Here is a 12,500-nt window from a genome sequence, read left to right on the forward strand (position 1 = left end):
TCTCCATGTCTCCAAAGAAGCTCCTCACTCTGTTTCCATGGCATTTTTTTTTTCCGGCTACCTTTCATCTAAAAACCAGGTTCTGTAAAATGTTGACGGAGTGAAAGCTCACTTCTCCCGAGCCAGCGCGAGACAGGGGAGATTAAAGTAGCTGACGTCTGGAGAGGGAATGAAAGGCAAAGTTTGACCAACTTTAAACACAGCGTTATTGCTTTCATGGCCTCTCAGACTTTGTCCAGGGATAGACCGTCCATAGTCAGGCACCAACCTTCATATGTTCTAGTTTCGAAGAGCAGCACCATAAAATACACCTGAGTCCTGACTCTTCGTGTGGCCATTACCAGCAATACAATCTCTTACCCGTGTCTTTTACCTGTCTGTTCTTATTGCCAAACGAGCATATTTACTCTGCAGGCACAGTATTTAAATTTGGCATTAATACACAGCACCAGTGGCACACACATCCCTGCAGGCTTGGCAGGGGCTTGTCAAAGGCGTAAAGATGCGTTTTTCGAATGGGGAGAGACAGGTTTCTGCCTGCTGTTCTCCAGATGACAGGTGTGTATCTACAAAGGCGGGCTGTGCGCTGTAAAGCCGTCTCTCACGTCGCTGCTTTTCAGCGTGGCACTAAGCGCCACGGCGAGCCGCTCCAGCACCTCGGGTTCCTGAAAGGGCCCGTGGGCCGGGGAGTTGGGGGGGGGCTCCCTGGAAGACGCCACATGAGCCGCATTGTTCCTGGGATTAACAGCGCTGCTCAGAGGAGGTGTTCATGAAAGGCCCAGTGTGCATTACTATGCCTTTCTTTTCAGTTTTCACATTAATTATATAGAGGCAGTTAAACACACACACACACACACACACACACACACACACACGTGCAGACACAAGCTTAAAAGCACAGTAGACACGATATACAACTATATGGGCTGAAACTTGTGAGACAGTAGTCTATCGTCAACCAACATGGCACTACATAGACTTCAGGTGCAGCTCTGTTGTTGTCTGCAGATAAGAGTGAATGTATAAGTGCTTTAATAGTAGGAGAGGGTTGTTTCCTCAGCATGGTTATTGATAAGGACAGAGGGACACACAGGCACAGGGACGGACCAACGCAGGGACACAGAGACACAGGATAGAGGGACACAGAGACACAGGAACAGAGGGACACAGGAAGTAGGGACATATAGACACAGGATGGAGGGACACAGAGACACAGGGATGGAGGGACACAGGGACAGAGGATCACAGGGATACAGGATGGAGGGAGACAGAGATACAGGGACGGAGGGACACAGGATGTAGGAACACATAGACACAGGATGGAGGGACACAGAGACACAGGAACGGAGGGACACAGGAAGTAGGGACATATAGACACAGGATGTAGGAACACAGACACAGGATGGAGGGACACAAGGACAAAGGGACACAGAGACACAGGGATGGAGGGACACAGGGACGGAGGGACACAGAGACACAGGGGCGGAGGGTGAACCGGCTGCGTTCGGAGCTCCTGAAGAGAAGCCTCACCTTGGGGATGAAGCTCACCTCCCAGCCATCAAACACGTGGTCAGACGGCTGCCACTGGACCTCCACGGACGTCTCCGTGATGGATTTAAAAAGCAAACCGTCTGGATTCGAGAGATCTAGAAGGCAAAGATTGATGCACCATTAGCCCCCATCTTGAACATGCTCAATAAATCACAGCCGCTCCGTGTGGAGGCACCACCCTGCTCCTGCAGGAGGGGGAGGAGCTACAGGAGGGGGAGGAGGACTCGCACGCTTCGCATGTACATGAACCTTCTACAGCCCAGCAAACGCTGATGAACCTCTATATACACCTTTATATGCTAAACCCATAAAACACAGAACCAAGAATATTGTAAACAAACCTTGTAAAGAAAATTGTAAACAAACCTTGTAAAAAATATTTGTAAACAAACCTTGCAGAGAATATTGTAAGCAAACCTATTGTAAAACAAACGCAAACGAGGAGCGCAATACAAAAGCTTCACGGTTTTATGACACACCTCTTCATCACGTAAAACAATTCCAGTCACATCCTTAGCAAGGCAACAGGACATATTGCAAGATTTTTTAAAGCACATTTTGAATGAAAATAAGATTGTATATGTCTGGTTTACTGAGTAGCTTGAGACACAGAGTATCTTGGTCTTTGAAGGCATCTCTCGCTGATCCTGCCGCACTGGAAGCTCAGTTCAGAGGTGTGTATCCTGCCGGTCAGTCCTGATTACAGGTGTGAAGACACGCACGAGCAGACCCTGCTGATAACAGCCAGATGCCAATTACATGGTGCGATTCCTTTCAGATTTAATTTGCGCCCGTTTGCCTGATTACCTCTAAATGAGCAGCAATAACTCACATGACCGGGTCTTTAGCCCCTTCCCAACCAACCTGGTTAACACTGTAGACGCTACACCGGGTCTGGACAAACGACGGACTGGTCCCTGCGATCTGAGGGCTACGCTGTGCTGTTCTGGCCTGTGTGTCTCTGTGTTCTGGGTCTGTTGCGTGTGCCTGTCGGGCAGGGTCTGCTAGTGCCCCCCAGCCCTCTGCCTGTCAGGCAGCGCAACCCAGCAGGTGGAAGCATTTAATCACACCCTGCTGGCCAACACGCTTACTCATATGGTTGGGAATAAAAACGCAGGATTGTGCATATGCACCTGCATGTGCGTGTGTGTATGTGTGTGTGTGTGTGTGTGTGTGTGTGTGTGTGTGTGTGTGTGTGTGTGTGTGGTGTTCTATGAAGGGCGCCATAAGCAGATCAGAGAGAAACTCACAGGTGGAGGCTACAGTGTTGGCCGGAGCACTGATGACATTGTTGATCACGGCGTAGACGTTGATGTCATACTCTAGACCCGATTCTAGCTCGTGGATGGTGTGACTGCGGACACTCCCTTGAACTCTCGTCTCCATTTGGACTCCACCAGTGGGGGTGTAAGTGATCAGGTAGTCCGTTACAACCGGTGACCCCTCCCACTCCACTTCGATGGTATGTTCCGTCACTCCCCGCATTCGCAGGTTGATGGGTGGTGCCACTGTTGAGTCAGAAAAGGGGGGAAGATGTGATGAAGAATGATGTAAATTTGTTTCTTATGCATATCTAAGTAGTGATTAAAATGCAAATCCTGGTGTTTGGTTAGATGATATTTGATTCGTGGTCAGTTTTAGACAGCTAACACTGGTTAATTCTGCTGTTTTGTGTATATGGTGTGTTCCAGACACATGTGGTGTATTAATAAATGTAGCTGAGTACGTCACTCTGGGTAGTCTGGTTAAAATAAAAACACTTTCTATCCAAGCAATTATATTATACAGTATTTATACAGAATATTCTAGCATGACCATATATGGCTCTTTGTATTGATCTATTTATTTGTGTAATATTTGAATTGTCATTATATATCTTTACGTCATTGTTCTCTGGATATGTTTGAGTGTTTTGCTGGAACCGGATCAGCTGTGAGGTCATTTTAATTAGCAGCGTGCGAACAGGCCATCTGTGGCCAGGAGGAGAACTCCTTTATTCTCAGGTGCAGCGGCCACTCGGCCTCCATAAAGCTGCCAATACAGGACAACATGCAAATTCAGCCTCTCATGAAGCCAATGCAGTACTGACAAAGAGAGGGGGGGAGAAAGAGAAAGAGAGAGAGAGAGAGAGAGAGAGAGAGAGAGAGAGAGAGAAAACGAAAAAGAAAAAGGGAGAGTAAGAGAATCATAGTGAAGGAGGAAGAAAAATAGAGGACAGAGATAGAGGGGAGAGAGAGAGGTAGAGAGAGGTAGAGAAAGGGAGAGAGAGAAAGACAATGAGAGTGAGAGGGAGAGAGAGTGTAAGAGATACAGTTAGAGTGAGAGAGAATGAGAGTTACAGGGAGCAGGGAGCAGGCTCCTTCTGAGGGCCTGGTAGGGAGGCAGTAAGATGTCCCTGGGGAGACACAGAAGAAGTGAGAAAGCGATTCAGCTCCCCCACACGATCCAGCTACCCCACACGATCCAGCTCCCCCACATGATTCAACTACCCCACACGATCCAGCTACCCCACACGATCCAGCTCCCCCACATGATTCAACTACCCCACACGATCCAGCTCCCCCACACGATTCAGCTCCCCCACATGATGCAGCTCCCCCACACGATGCAGCTCCCCCACACGATGCAGCTACCCCACACGATCCAGCTCCCCCACATGATTCAACTACCCCACACGATCCAGCTCCCCCACACGATTCAGCTCCCCCACATGATGCAGCTCCCCCACACGATGCAGCTCCCCCACACGATGCAGCTACCCCACACGATCCAGCTCCCCCACATGATTCAACTACCCCACACGATCCAGCTCCCCCACATGATTCAACTACCCCACACGATCCAGCTCCCCCACATGATTCAATTACCCCACACGATCCTGCTACCCCACACGATCCAGCTACCCCACACGATCCAGCTCCCCCACATGATTCAACTACCCCACACGATCCAGCTCCCCCACATGATTCAATTACCCCACACGATCCTGCTACCCCACACGATCCAGCTCCCCCACACGATCCAGCTCCCCCACATGATTCAACTACCCCACACGATCCAGCTCCCCCACATGATTCAACTACCCCACACGATCCAGCGTCCCGTCCAGTTGGGGACGACGGAAGTTATTCGTTCCTCCACTGTCCTGTTTGTGTACCAGTGGCATCACAGAGCCATTCCTCATGACTCAGAACCACGACGGATTAACAGGCTGTCTGAGGGGGTCAGAACTCACCCCCTCCCTGACTGGATGCACTTTGTAAATTCAGGCAAAGCATCACTGACCCGTTCTCCAGCCAGGGTTACGGCCAGCACACTGACCCGTTCTCCAGCACTGACCCGTTCTCCAGCCATGGGCTTCGGCCAGCACACTGACCCATTCTCCAGTCAGGATTACGACCAACACACTGACTCACTCTCCAGCACTGACCCGTTCTCCAGCAAGGGAACCACAAACACAGGTTTCTGCCAACAGTAAGACGGCGTCTGGCAGAAACGACACGTCCCGCGTTAAGAACAGTCCGTGCTGATGGACCTTCTCGTACGGCGTGCCGAGGCAGACGTGTGTGCTGAGTAGAGACGGAGTTGTGTGCATGACATCATGAACCAGTGCTGTTTAATTTTACATTCACACAACAAACCACAGAGGAAGAAGCCCTGTGTCACCAATCTCCAAACTGACAGATCCCCTGTCTAAACTATCATCATCTTATCTTCACTATTATCATATTATCATTATTAGAATTATTATTTCTACAGAGAGACCACAAGGTGTGATGATCTAAAGCTTTCAAATAACAAACTAGTCCAGACTAACATCCCTGCTATCGTGAATTCAGTTCAAATGAACTCAAATAACAAACTAGTCCAGACTAGCTTCCCTGCTATCGTAAATTCAGTTTAAATGAACTCAAATATCAAACAAGTTCAGACTAACATCTCTGTGAATTCAGCTTACAGTTTCATACTCAATTTTGAATTTACAATTGCTATTGTGTAACGAAGATGTCAAGTTATGTCATGCTTTAACAGGAGTGAGTGTTAATGCAAGCATCTTATTCTAAACGTAGATTTTTCAGAGTGCATTTTTAAATAAGGGCACAGTGTTAATTCCATTATGGTTCAGCACATCCGTTTTGGAGTAAGATGGATTATGGCGGCTACACAGGCTCCTCCATAATATGGGACCAGGCCACATGAGCTCAAATAAGCAGAACTGATGGCAAATTGCATGTATTACTCTCCATCACAGAGTTCAACTGAGCGGAAGGAGAGAAAGAAAAAGTTGTTCCATAGAACCAGATGATGTAAGCTGAGGTGTTCTATGGATCCCACAGATGTAAGCTGAGGTGTTCTATGGATCCCACAGGTGTTAGCCGATGTGTTCTATGGATCCCACAGATGTAAGCTGAGGTGTTCTATGGATCCCACAGATGTAAGCTGAGGTGTTCTATGGATCCCACAGATGTAAGCTGAGGTGTTCTATGGATCCCACAGGTGTTAGCCGATGTGTTCTATGGAACCCACAGATGTAAGCTGATGTGTTCTATAGAACCCTGCAGATGTTAGCTGTGTTCCACAGAACTTGCAGATGTTGGCTGATGTGTTCTATGGAACCAGCAGGTGTGTTATAGGGTGTTCTGGGTTTTGGAAGGGAACCTCCACAGCCTGACAGATGGAGGGTGTTACAGCAGGTCAGCAGGAGACAGGCCATGTTCTCAGCCAACTCAAGCAGGTATGTATGTATCTGTGGAGTCTGCAGAGTGGCACGATAATTTCACACATCCTGGACAGCTAAATCACTGGTAATCAGTTACAGGCTGACAGCTCTGCCAGGAAGGGAAGATGTGGACCATCACTTCATCGTACCATGACACTTAAAAATGAAGTTCCAGTCCTAATAAAGCTGTGTTGACCATAGCCAGGGCTGTCCAACAGACCAGACCTAATCCCAGACCAGACCTGATCTCAAGCCAGACCTAATCCCAGACCATACCTAAACCCAGAACAGACCTAATCCCAGACCAGAGCTAATCTCAGGCCAGACCTAATCCCAGACCTAATCCCAGAACAGACCTAATCCCAGGCCAGAGCTGATATCAAGCCAGACCTAATCCCAAACCAGACCTAATCCCTATGTTTCTACCTTGCATCAAATGTTTCTTTAGAAATCAAATGGCTCTTAATTTCAATCAGTTGTATATACAAATATTCAGACTTTACTCACATACAATATCTCTCTTTAGTAAATAACAAAAAAAAAAAAAAAACACATACATCTATAATAATTTATATATCATATTTGATGACATACCTTGTCCTTACTCCTAACTTGGGTAAACATTTCAAACACAAATTTATACCATTAGAATTTTGCATTTCATACACCTTTCATTTCACGGAGCTGTTGTGCTGTTTGTTGTCACTTGTCTGAATGTAAAATGTTTCCTATACTGGGAAACGGGGCTGCTGAAATGAGAAAGTGTGACAGAGTTATTGAGCAAAGCCCAACTGTCACAATCCTTCTCTTTGTAAACCAGCTCCAGAACTTGTGGAGGCTTTAATAATTAACCCTCCCTGTTCTGTATGGGTTCAACACTCTCACATTCTCCTCTGCCGTCTTCCCCTAATTGCAACGAAATACGTAATTTTTCTGCAAACAGGTCTGAGCGGGGAGAGTGAGATTGCTAATATGCCCTGCTGTTCCTCATCAGATGACAGATGCTTGTGGAGCGTCAGGGTTCACCTGCCTGCTCTTCTGAGCACAGCCACATAGGTGCGGAGCCAGTGTTAGGGCCCCAGTCTGTTAGGGTCCCAGTCTGTTAGGGTCCCAGTCTGTTAGGGTCCCAGTCTGTTATGGTCCCAGTCTGTTAGGGCCCCAGTCTGTTAGGGTCCCAATCTGTTAGGGCCCCAGTCTGTTAGGGTCCCAGTCTGTTATGGTCCCAGTCTGTTAGGGCCCCAGTCTGTTAGGGTCCCAGTCTGTTAGGGTTCCAGTCTGTTAGGGCCCCAGTCTGTTATGGCCCCAGTCTGTTAGGGTCCCAGTCTGTTAGGGCCCCAGTCTGTTATGGTCCCAGTCTGTTAGGGTCCCAGTCTGTTATGGTCCCAGTCTGTTAGGGCCCCAGTCTGTTAGGGTCCCAGTCTGTTATGGTCCCAGTCTGTTAGGGCCCCAGTCTGTTAGGGTCCCAGTCTGTTAGGGTCCCAGTCTGTTATGGCCCTGGTCTGTGGATGCTTCCTGCCTCTGAGGTGGCAGTTGGAGACACAGTGGAGTGTGTGTGTGTGTGTGTGTGTGTGTGTGTTTGTGTGTGTGTGTGAGAGAGCTGTGGACTTGACTTGCTTGTAGAATAAGAGGTGTTTGCGTCCCTGTAGGACCTCCTCAGGCTTGGAGTGCAGGTGCGTATCCTCCGAAGGGCAAAGGGCACCTCGGAGATGTTCAAACGGCGTGACACTGACACCATACACACTGCTAACATCCCTGTGGACTCCTCTATTTAGCAATGAGGATACAAACCAGCAGCGAATGAGAATGAGAATTCTTGGTAAATTGACTTTATATAGAGCAACGGTTGTACCAGGCATCCTGGCATTAAGTATCACTGGGGTTTATGGAGGTGATTCATTGGAAAGAGAAGAGGTGCTTTGTTTTATAACTTTGTCACTGCACATGGATCACTGTACCAGGGGCTTAGCATTTGTAAATACTTTATTTTTAGGGCTGAAAACTGACAGGAGGTTTGATGATTGCCATTACAGATTAGTGGGGAAAATCTTCTTCCGTCTGTGTAAATGTCTTCATGAATTCCTATTTCAGTCCTCTGTTGTTTCTCAAAGTAATGAAAGCATTGCGCAAATTATCATTATGCATTACTGTGGTCCCCACAAACCTAGTGATGAAAATAATTACCAATAATAATTTACCTGTTAGGGTCCCAGTCTGTTATGGCCCCAGTCTGTTAGGGTCCCAGTCTGTTAGGGTCCCAGTCTGTTAGGGCCCCAGTCTGTTAGGGCCCCAGTCTGTTAGGGCCCCAGTCTGTTATGGCCCCAGTCTGTTAGGGTCCCAGTCTGTTATGGCCCCAGTCTGTTAGGGTCCCAGTCTGTTAGAGCACCAGTCTGTTAGGGTCCCAGTCTGTTATGGCCCCAGTCTGTTAGGGTCCCAGTCTGTTATGGCCCCAGTCTGTTAGGGTCCCAGTCTGTTAGGGTCCCAGTCTGTTAGGGTCCCAGTCTGTTATGGCCCTGGTCTGTGGATGCTTCCTGCCACTAAGGTGGCAGTTGGAGACACAGTGGAGTGTGTGTGTGTGTGTGTGTGTGTGTGTGTGTGTGAGAGAGAGAGAGAGAGCTGTGGACTTGACTTGCTTGTAGAATAAGAGGTGTTTGCATATTTTGTTGTTAATTAAAGATAAACTTTTTGGGGAGACACGGGAAGAATGATTAAATTATTATAATCATCATTAACATGATGGTAAAATGGCCATTTTTCCTTTCAAAAATTTCCACACTCCAATTTTTATTTATTTATTTGTTTTGCTAACGGAAGGTCAGCACGCAGTCAGAATGCTGAAGCAGCACTTAGTTTCGCCATAGTCAGCATATTACTAAGGGCCTTTCAAGACTGGCAGAGACAGAAATGGACAGACCGCCTTCTGAACCCATAAACTACCAATAATGAAGGCATGGAATGCATTTCACATATACACATCCAGTTCTGCCTTGAATGACAGTCTTCCAGCTCCAGACTGGATATTACACCAGTTTTTAAGGGAACAGTAAAAAGGCAGCTGGTGGGAATATAAAGTGTCCTGTGGATTTCTAGATTTTGGAGAGTTGTGCTTTGGGAGTATTGGGAGAGCAGGTCTTTTGAGATACTCTGACCAAATGAGGAACGCATTTAGAACTGCTTTGCTGGCAAATAGGTGAGTTGGATGTACAAGGATGAACTTAGGGATTTTGTAGCGGTATCACGGTATATGCGTTCCTGAAAATCCCTGTGCTCAGCAATCATTTTCACAGCTTATAACTTATTTTCTCATATTCTGTACTGTCAGATCATTCAATCGTAATTAGGGATTTAATGTAGACGTTCAAACATATGGGCAAAGCGTGTTTGGCTGGCGAAGCGTGTCTGAGCGGTGTGTGTCTGAATGAGGCGTGTCTGAGTGATGTGTTTCTGAGTGATGCGTTTCTGAGCGGTGCGTGTCTGAGTGGTGCGTGTCTGAGCGGTGCGTGTCTGAGCGAGGTGTGTCTGAGTGGTGCGTGTCTGAGCGGGGCGTGTCTGAGCGGTGCGTGTCTGAGTGGTGTGTGTCTGAGTGGTGCGTGTCTGAGTGGTGCGTGTCTGAGCGGTGCGTGTCTGAGCGGTGCGTGTCTGAGCGGTGCGTGTCTGAGTGGGGTGTGTCTGAGTGGTGTGTGTCTGAGCGGGGCGTGTCTGAGCGAGGTGTGTCTGAGCGGGGCGTGTCTTGCTGCCGAAGTGTGTCTGAGTGGTGCGTGTCTTAGCGGTGCGTGTATGAGCGGTGCGTGTCCGAGCGGTGCGTGTCCGAGCGGTGCGTGTCCGAGCGGGGTGTGTCCGAGCGGGGCGTGTCCGAGCGGGGCGTATATAAGCGGGGCTTGTCTGAGTGGTGCGTGTCTGAGCGGGGCGTGGCTCAGTGGTGCGTGTCTGAGCGGGGCGTGTCTGAGCGGGGCGTGTCTGAGCGGGGCGTGTCTGAGCGGGGCATGTCTGAGCAGGGCGTGTCTGAGCGGGGCGTACCGGCAGCGCAGTCGTCCCCAGTGTAGCCGTCCACGCAAGAGCAGAAACCGTCCTTGCACGTCCCCTTCTGGCTGCAGTTGTTGGCGCAGAAGACTCGCGAGCAGTCCTCCCCCAGGAAGCCAGCACGGCATTGGCACGTGCCATTGACGCAGAGCCCCTGGTGGGAGCAGTCGTTCAGACACCTCCCCTCGGAGCAGTCCTCGCCCCCGAACGTGTCCTCGCACATGCACTCGCCGTCCATGCACAAGCCCCGCGCCGAGCAGTCGCCGGGGCAACGTGCCTCCGAGCAGTTCCCGCCGTCGAAATCCCGGTCGCACACGCACTCCCCTTCTACGCACGCGCCCTGACCGGAGCAGTCGTCCGGGCAACGCGGCTCCGAGCAGTTCTTTCCCGTCCAGCCGTCCTCACACACGCAACCACAGACCTCCAGGTTGAAGGAGCCGTGACCGCTGCAGTGGGGGTCGCCGTCCACACGACCTGCCAGAGAAACACGAACACAGGTGTGATATACCTGCAGCAGAAACCAGGCGCGGTGTACCTGCCGAACTGCGGCTGTGAACAGAATACCGGTGATACGTCCTAGACAACCTGCAGCGGAACACTGCTGTGATACACCTTTCACCTTGTGGCAGGAAAAAGGTGACATACCTGAACACAGGTGACATACCTGAACACAGGTGACATACCTGCTGACCTGCAGTGCAACACAGGTGTGATATTCCAGGATAACCGCATGTTGCCAGTGAAGAACTCTACTCGTAGGCAACATTGAATGTTTTCATTGTTCTGAGCAAGTGAGTTAGCGCATAGCATTAGCCTCATTAGCCTCATTAGCACCCGCGAGTACAGCTACGCTCACCTCACCTTCCTTGGTATCTTCAGGAATACTTGAGTATCACACCAAAGGTGCTGGGATCTCTGCACCAAAGACCTCACAGACCTCTCTCTCCGCCACAGCCTTGTTTGCTTAGCGCAGTGTGACGTTCTGCTCACTGCAGTTGCCGCACAGCTGGTTTTAGCGTCCCTGTAGGACCTCCTCGGGCTTGGAGTGCAGGTGCGTACCCTCCGAAGGGCAAAGGGCACCTCGGAGATGTTCAAACGGCGTGACACTGACACCATACACACTGCTAGCGTCCCTGTGGACTCCTCTATTTAGCAATGAGGATACAAACCAGCAGCGAATGAGAATGAGAATTCTTGGTAAATTGACTTTATATAGAGCAACGGTTGTACCAGGCATCCTGGCATTAAGTATCACTGGGGTTTGTGGAGGTGATTCATTGGAAAGAGAAGAGGTGCTTTGTTTTATAACTTTGTCACTGCACATGGATCACTGTACCAGGGGCTTAGCATTTGTAAATACTTTATTTTTAGGGCTGAAAACTGACAGGAGGTTTGATGATTGCCATTACAGATTAGTGGGGAAAATCTTCTTCCGTCTGTGTAAATGTCTTTATGAATTCCTATTCAGTCCTCTGTTGTTTCGCAAAGTAATGAAAGCATTGCGCAAATGATCATTATGCATTACTGTGGTCCCCACAAACCTAGTGATGAAAATAATTACCACGCAGTGATCTCCATTAAGTAAACTGGTTCAATTAAGTAAACTGGTCCCATTAAAGCTAACTAGTGTTTTTGCACCAGAAGGTTTTCTATCTGGGTCTGTGGCCCGCAGTAGATGTGATCATGGGACCGTGACTCACCCAGAGCTGAACTCTCCGCGCTGCAGGGGACCCGGAGGAGGGACACCTCCCGCTCCAGAACCTCGATGCGTTTGACCAGCTGCTGCAGCAGGCTAAAGCCGGGACACCCGCACGCCTGCAAGGGGACGTTGATGCGGTGGGTGAAGGTGACCTGGCTCTCCGAGTCCATCGTCTGCTCCGTGTGTTCCACCGGGGACGTGTCACCCCAGACAGGGCCCTTGGAGTCCGGCCCCACGCTTGCGTCTAGGTCCACAGAGCACAGGGCCTCCAGCGGAACGTTGATGTTGTACACGTGGTTGAAGACCATGGGTTGGCTCTGGTTGCTGGGGAGGTCACCGCTGTCGGGCGTCTGCCGTCGAATCCTCGCGGTGCGCACGAGTTTGCCGTCGGGGGTCGGCGTGGCGGCTACGTCGATGACCAGCAGGGCCAGACTAAGCAGACAAGCCTCCAGAACCATCGTGCACACACACATCACAGCTGAAGCGCAGCGACTCACACACTCCGCCGTCCGG

The 12,500-nt window shown here is 49.6% G+C and overlaps 1 protein-coding gene across 4 annotated transcripts in view; it reads right to left on the bottom strand.

Moving 5' to 3' along the window:
* The window catches only part of tnr (tenascin R (restrictin, janusin)), a 113,801-nt gene that overhangs the window by 28,805 nt on the left and 72,496 nt on the right, over window positions 1-12,500 (bottom strand). For all 4 annotated transcript variants that reach the window (XM_076972716.1, XM_076972717.1, XM_076972714.1 and 1 more), the window contains 4 exons: window positions 11,989-12,500; window positions 10,286-10,762; window positions 2,802-3,059; window positions 1,531-1,646 (listed from right to left, as the gene is read on the bottom strand). The exon at window positions 11,989-12,500 is cut by the window's right edge and continues 2 nt beyond it. In XM_076972716.1, the coding sequence (XP_076828831.1) occupies window positions 1,531-1,646; window positions 2,802-3,059; window positions 10,286-10,762; window positions 11,989-12,460 (1,323 nt within the window). In that variant the 5' untranslated portion in view covers window positions 12,461-12,500. The remainder of the gene's footprint in view (window positions 1-1,530; window positions 1,647-2,801; window positions 3,060-10,285; window positions 10,763-11,988) is intronic.

Source organism: Brachyhypopomus gauderio, chromosome 14, assembly GCF_052324685.1.
Source record: "Brachyhypopomus gauderio isolate BG-103 chromosome 14, BGAUD_0.2, whole genome shotgun sequence".
NCBI lineage: Eukaryota > Metazoa > Chordata > Actinopteri > Gymnotiformes > Hypopomidae > Brachyhypopomus > Brachyhypopomus gauderio.